At 46.3% G+C, this 7,531-nt stretch overlaps 1 protein-coding gene across 1 annotated transcript; it reads left to right on the plus strand.

The window, feature by feature from the left end:
• Positions 1–5,062: 5,062 nt before the first annotated feature.
• LOC131695468 (uncharacterized protein K02A2.6-like) lies at positions 5,063–6,826 on the plus strand. Its single transcript, XM_058983988.1, has one exon. It carries the CDS (start codon positions 5,063–5,065, stop codon positions 6,824–6,826), a length of 1,764 nt encoding a protein of 587 aa, XP_058839971.1.
• The last annotated feature ends 705 nt before the right edge of the window (positions 6,827–7,531 follow it).

Consider the following 7,531-nt stretch of genomic DNA (forward strand, 5'->3'; position numbering starts at 1 on the left):
TTCTCCGCGTTCACGATGACTGTACATCTACCGTTGAAATCTCTTTCCGGAATTCGAACTGCCTATGCCATAGTCCGTACATACTTTCCGCGTAGTTGGGGAGCCTGATGAGGATGATCCTTGCCAGAAGTTTGCCAATAGTATCCAGCAGACGTAATGGCCGATACGACGCTGGATGTTTTGCCTGGTTTTATCAGTATTGACCCCGAGAACCGGTAGAGCGTTTTTGGAAATATAAAGTGTTGGACAGGTGCTTGTAGATTCAGGCCGAGTATATCGGCCGTTGGTTGTTTGAAGAGTGACAACACGCGTTGTTCCGTCGTCACCGTGGTGAAGCTCGATGATTCAGCCAGCTCATCGGCGGGGAATTTTCATCTTTTATGACTGCCAACTGGTCCTTTTCTATGTGCACAGGAGGGTTGCACCATTTCGTACGAGATTGTGGCGTTGACAGGTATGCTAAATGCCATCGTTTCGACAACTGCTGATACCTTTCTTGTGCCTGTTGCCACTGACGAAGTCGGTTGAAGGGGATCTCGGTAACATCGATGACAGGGACAGCCTTCAAAGCAGCTCCAGTGAGAAAATGACCTGTGGTTAGCGATTCTAAGTCGGTTGATTCGTCAGACGCACTATTTGACGAATTTCGGCTGCTGCTCATACTGCGGTCGTTGTCGCTGTAGATTTGGCTGCACAAACCGCATCGGTAGACAAATCTGCGAAGTACTTCGATGATATCGCTGTGCTTAGTTCACTCAGTTCAAGATGCACAGCTTTCGTCGAAAAACATACGAAAACTGCAACGTAGGCGTTGGTGGGTGCAGCTCGTTGATGGGGTAGTTTTAAATGAATTGGTCCCCAGTAGTCGACACCGGTCGATGAAAAAGGTCGAGCTGCGGTGATTCGTGCTGCGGGTAGTTCAGCCATGAAATGCTCAAGCAGTTTGGGACGCGCTCGAAAGCAAATCATACACTTGTGAACTGTTCGTTTGGTTAAACTTCTGCCCCCGGTTATCCAGTATCGTAATCGAAGAAGGTTGAGGAAGTTGGGGTGCTGTGTGTAAATTCTTCTTGTGGTAGTGGCGAACTAGCAGGACGGAGAAGTGATGCGAAGCCGGAAAAAGAATCTGGTGCCTATTGCCCTACTGCTGATTGGCCTTCCCCAATCTGCCGCCAATGCGAATCAGCTGATCTGAGCCGATAAGGTGATGAAACCAACGGATATTGGTTGTGCTTTCTGGAGGGTCTTGTACTCGTTGCTGAAACTTTGCTGTTGGATGAGTCTGATGGTCGTCGCTTCTGCTCGTCGACTGTGAGGTGTACTGATTCCGTTCTTCCTGTGCTGTTTTTCGACAGTTCTGAAGAAATCGTCAACAGTAAGCGGCCACTCGGACCATGTCAGTTAGAGAATTTTTTGACGAATTAATCGACAAATGATGGTTCGACGGCGATGGAAGTTACTGCTGCCAGTGCTTTCCGTGCTTCTACGAAAACTTCAGAATGCTGAATGTCGTCGTGTTGTTGTATAGGCCAGCCACTTTGGTCGTTCTGGAGTCATTGTGATCTCTTCCACCGGAGGTCGCAATGGAGAAGGTTTTCTGCGGGTATTACTATGGAAATTTGCTTCTGCCGTCCAGTTACGTGATTCCAAGAACTGTTTTGAGTGGTGGTTTGAATTTTGGAGACTCAATTTGCCACGAATGTTGTCCAGGTCGACGGAGATGAGTTTAGCTAACTCAGCACAATAGTATAATCGACCCAAAAGAGCATTTCCGCATGTATTTTGAGCGATACCTTTTCTTCTCGTAGAATTCAGCAGACAGAAGGACATCGCAGACAAACTTTAACTGCACTAGAGGCGTCTGTTGAGCGAACGTAGACACACGAGCCGAATGTGCGTTCCGATGCGTAAGAGGAGAAGTGCAACTGGACTGATACGGGATTGGAAAGAAGAATGCAACGGTCGATGCGCAAATCGTTCAGACGATAGAGTTGCGATTCGTACTCTTGCCAGTGTTCCTTGATAGCTATCGGCGCCAGCTCCAAATCTTGCCGTCGTCGTCCTTCAAAGTCCAGAGAGTGTCCATGAATATTTTGGCGGTTATTACGACAGGTTTGACAAGTCCAAGCGGATCAAATAAACGTGCTATGTACGGCAGTGCGATGCGTTTCGTAAGCGGTGCGTTTGTTGTCGATGGAGGAAGCTGAATTCTGTGGCGAAGCTGGCCGGTGGATGGTTCCCAGTGCAGTCCAAGCGCTTCTATGCACGGATCTCGGTCTAGGCCGGCCGACTCTTGTACAGCACAATTTTCTGCTGGGATATCGTCCAATACTGCTTGTTCGTTGGACGCCCATTGGCGTCCACCGCTATCCTTCCGTAAAACTTCAGCTGCTTCGGGGTACTTGTCGCGTTCGTCGTCGGCTAGTTGCTGAAGAACTCTCGTTGCAAGCTATAATGCACTGCTTGTACCATACGTTACGGTCTTTAATTCGAAGGTTTCCATCGAAGTGTCGAGGGACACTCACCAAATAATTCGCTGCAGTGGAGTGTCCTGCTCGTCTACCAGGACGCGCGTACTTTTGCTTGATGTCGGCGAGCAACATGATTGGGTGTATTTGTATTGGTCCAACTAGAAGCGCATTGTTCAGGGATGGTCCATTGGGGGTTTTACGCGATGGGTCAAAAACTACTCTCAGTTTGGTCGTCGTGCTATCTTTGCGTAGTAATGCGTAATGCGGAAGATGGTAGCATGGATCCGGAGGATATGTGTAGCCCGTTACGCGCTGCATGTGCCCTAGAGCGTGATATTCCTCGACGAAGACTATAATGTTGATGCAGATCACGATTGCGGACTAAACTACCTTCTAGTTGGTGAAAACGACATGGAGCGGTGCGATGGTTGTCGACGAGGCTAGACAACACATCCTGTTTCAGTGGCAGTCGAACTATGTTTAGATGTTTCGGTGTTAAGGGTTACCGTGCGACGGAAGTGTTCCTCGAAAGCAGCTTCTTCGAGGGAATAGCAGGGAGAGACGTTTTCTTCCTCGATAGACCAAAACCTTTCTATTACACGGTGCACGTCGTTGACAGTGGCGACATTGGCGACGATTGGAGCAATCGGTTCACCATAAGAAAACCTTTTCGACACTACCCAGCCAAGAACGGAATTCACGAGTATCGGAAACCTTGAACAAGTCGAAAAAAAATTCTACTCCCAGGATGATATCGATTGGGTTGGTACTGCATAATGACGGATCAGCTAGCTGTACACTTGGCGGAATCTCCCAGGCCGAAGTATTAACGGAAGTCGACGGTACTTGCTACGGCTGCCGACGGTGTAACAGCTGATCTCTGCAGGTTATCAATCCTTGCCAAAACAATCGCGTCCTCCTTTGCTCCGCCTGTCTCTACAATTACACAGGATTGTCTCCATAGTATCGGATCCCCCTTCCAGGCTGCTATCTCAACTCGTTGTATGTATTGTGATCCATTCCGGTTCTGGACTCGATCCCCATGAAGGATTGTATTCAACCCTCGATTGACCTCACTGCTTGCATAGATAACCTGATCGGTGTTATCGTTAAGCTACTGAATTCCTGTCGCTACTGCCTCCATGCACGCGTTAAAGTACAGTTATCATTAATCGTGATGATCCGCCGAGATAAATAATTCTCAGAAGCACAAAATCGAGTTTCGGGTAAATACAATGGCCATTAGCTTTAGGTCTTTCCGTATTAGTATTCGAGATGTGATACATTCACTAAAATCTAAAATAGAGCTGAAGCTAAAGATGAATTTTTGATACTAACTTGCTTGTATTTGCATGTCAAGGTTATTAATATACAATCAAACACTATTTGGCCATATTGGCCACTTCCGAAGGCGTCGGATATCTCACTTGAATTGGTCTGATTCCTGAAATAAATTTACATGGGATTTGCGGAGTTGCTTGATCCTATCCTTACAAAAAAAAATTTCAAATGAGTGATAAAAATGTGCACGGTACTGAACAGTCACTGAAACGGGTCGGATGTGTAAACGCTTCACGTTTAAATCTATTTATGAACTAGTCAAACAAATTTCCAATAAAAAGCAAGGTAAAAGCAAAGAGTGTTGAATATTTTTCGTTTGTTTAGCGGAAATGAATTAATAGAGACGAGAGAGAATTATTCTTGCTCTGTAAAAATTACAAATGAACTTATATCCTGCAAATAAACTGATTAACTTCGTTTAGAATTGTTGTGTACTTGCTTTTTATATGCTGCTTTTTGGTTCAGTGCATCCTGCACGTATGAATACGTAAAAAATAAACTATTAGTTCTTCGCCATGTTTGATATAGTCAACGTTAGAGGCGGAAGCAATTTCTTGATTTTTGCGCATAATAAATGTTTCGGTCGAAACTTGAATCGCTTCGTTTCGATTGAACAAGAAACTCCCACATACACGACAAATTTGTTGTCAGAAGTGGGATCGTCTGATTTCCCTCGCGCGGTTGGAAATCGAAGTTTGGTTCTTACAGAACGCGTCTAGCAGAAAAACAAAATGACGGACGACAATGCCGAACTGCCAGAATCGCTATCAGCGATTATCGCGGAGGCACTTAAGTCATCCATTGGAAGTGCCATTCAACAAGTTAATGTCGGACTCCAAAATGCGACCGAAGGCGCTGCTCAACCATCGCTCAAAATCCCCGCTTTTTCCATGTCTGAGTACCGTCCATCCGAAGGATCATCCGTTGCCGATTATTTCAGTTGGTTTACGTGGGCGCTGCAACTGAGACAGATACCTCAGCCCCAGTATGCTAATTACGCGAGAGTTCACATGGGAGCGGAATTAAACAGTGCTTTAAGGTTTCTGATAAGTTCTCAAGATCCAGCCGTAGTGGACTTTGACGAGCTGCAGACTATACTGATCAATCACTTCGATCGGAAAAAGAACAAATAGGTTGAAAGCATTAAATTTAGGCAGATCGTTCAGCAGAAGAGTGAGACCGTCGCACAGTTTGTCCTTCGTTTGAGGCAAGGGGTTGCAGATTGTGAATATGAAGACTTTCTGGACCGAATGTTGATAGAACAACTTCTGCATGGCCTGGAAGCTCGCGATATGGTTGACGAGATCATAGCAAAGATGCCAGAAACCTTCAAAAGGGCCTACGAAATCGCATACACCCTTGAGACCACACGCAGCACAGCACGGGAAGTTAACACGGGGGCGGCATTCACGATACCTGAAGAAACCCATAAGCTCGGATACGAAAATCTTCGAACCAGAAAGAAAGCAACATTTAGTCATCCGAAAAGTTCCCAGGGCGAATATCAGCGAACGAACAAGCAATATACCGGTGAAACCTGCAAAGGTTGCGGTGGACAACATCAGTGCCGTTTCCGTGAGGTTCGTTGTCACAATTGTAATAGCAAAGGCCATATTTCGAAAGTGTGCAGATCAAGAAGGTCGCCGGTCCAGGAGTCATCGGCTGATCAAGTGGACTCAGAGGAAATACCACAACCCGTTATCGACGTAGTCCAATCGTTGAGTCAAGTACACGATATGAAATCCCCGGGAAAGAAGATGATCGATGTAAAAATCGACGGTCGTGCGCTACAAATGGAACTGGACACTGGAGCTCCCAGCGGTATAATTGCAGAATCCACACTGCGGACCATTAAACCTAAATACTCGTTACTAAGAACGGACAGACAGTTTTCGAGCTACACCGGACATCGCATTAATTGCCTAGGGCGTATCCCGGTAAATATATCCATTGGAACCGCGACGCGCAGGTTGAATTTGTACGTCTTGTCTGGGGAATCAGATCCACTGTTTCGGCGCGATTGGATCTCTCATTGTGTTAACGAAATCAATCTGAATCGGTTGTTCTCTATAGATATGTCAACCAACTCTATCAACTCTTCGGAACAAACTCCGACTCAATCAGCACGCCTTTCGACACTACTGAGAGGATTTGAAGACGTTTTCAGTCAAATCCCCGGGAAGCTGGTGGGGTCGCCAGCCAAAGTTCATTGGAAACCAGAAGTGTCTCCGGTATTCGCCAAAGCACGTGATGTACCATATGCACTGCGAGAGCGATACGCAGCCGAAATCGACAAAAAACTTGCATCAGGATTTTTCGAAAAGGTGGAATACTCCGAGTGGGCATCACCTACTCACATAGTAGTAAAGAAAAATGGCGACTTGCGGATCGCCGGAAACTACAAACCAACCGTCAACCCGAGAATAATAGTCGACGAACATCCCATCCCGAAGATTGACACGATTTTCAACAAAATGAATGGTGCTAGCATGTTTTGCCATTTAGATGTGACCGATGAATATACTCATCTTCCGATCGACGGACAGTTTAGTCATGCACTAACGCTGAACACGGCAACGCACGGGCTCATTCGTCCCACTCGGGCGGTATACGGAGCGGCAAACATTCCAGCTATTTGGCAACGCCGCATGGAGTCGGTCCTTCAAGAATTGGACGATGTAGTCGTCAGTTTCTACGATGACATAATCGTGTTCGCCAGGGACTTCGACAGCCTTCTTCAAGCACTAACAGTCACCTTGGATAGATTGAGGCTAAACGGACTACGTCTAAATCGATCGAAATGCGTATTCGCAGCTTCATCTCTTGAATGCCTGGGCCACAGAATTGATCGCAACGGATTACACAAATCAAACAAACACGTGGAAGCCATTCGCAATGCACCACGTCCTTCAAATCCGGATGAATTACAGCTTCTACTAGGTAAGGCCACATATTATAGTGCTTTCATACCAAACTTGCTTCAAGAGCAAGATGCTTACGCGATATGCTTCTAGCTGACACATTCCAATGGACACCCGAAGCAGACAGAGCCTACCTCGATCTGAAAGAAGTTTTAACATCTCCCCATGTGCTGATGCAATACGACCCAACATTACCACTAATCCTCGCAACGGATGCTAGCAAAACAGGTCTAGGTGCCGTGCTTTCACATCGATTGAGCAACGTATTGGAGCGACCGATCGCTTATGCCAGCACCACCATGTCAAGTACGGAGCAAAAATACCCCCAAATCGATAAGGAAGCACTCGCAATTGTTTGGGCGGTGAAAAAGTTCTTTCACTACCTGTGCGCAATTGACGTTCACGCTGATCACGGACCACAAGCCGCTGACGCAGATTTTGCACCCGGAAAAATCCCTTCCTGCGTTGTGCATCAGCCAGATGGCCAATTACGCCGATTACCTGGCCCATTTTAATTTTGACATTGTGTACAGACCAACAAATCAACATACCAATGCTGATTACTGCTCACGCGTACCGAGTAAATCTTCATCAGAAATCAACACCCTGAATTTCCAAGAAGGTGTAAGTATTGAGGACGAATTTGACGGCTTTGTATTAAACCAAATTCAGCAGCTTCCTGTACGAGCAGAACTAATTGCTCGTGAAACGCGTAAGGACGCACATCTTGGGAAAATTGTCCAAAAGCTGAAAATTGGACGAGATGTTGCGTTATGTGGCTACAAGGCCCCGGAAAAC

This window comes from Topomyia yanbarensis, chromosome 1 (genome assembly GCF_030247195.1).
Source record: "Topomyia yanbarensis strain Yona2022 chromosome 1, ASM3024719v1, whole genome shotgun sequence".
NCBI lineage: Eukaryota > Metazoa > Arthropoda > Insecta > Diptera > Culicidae > Topomyia > Topomyia yanbarensis.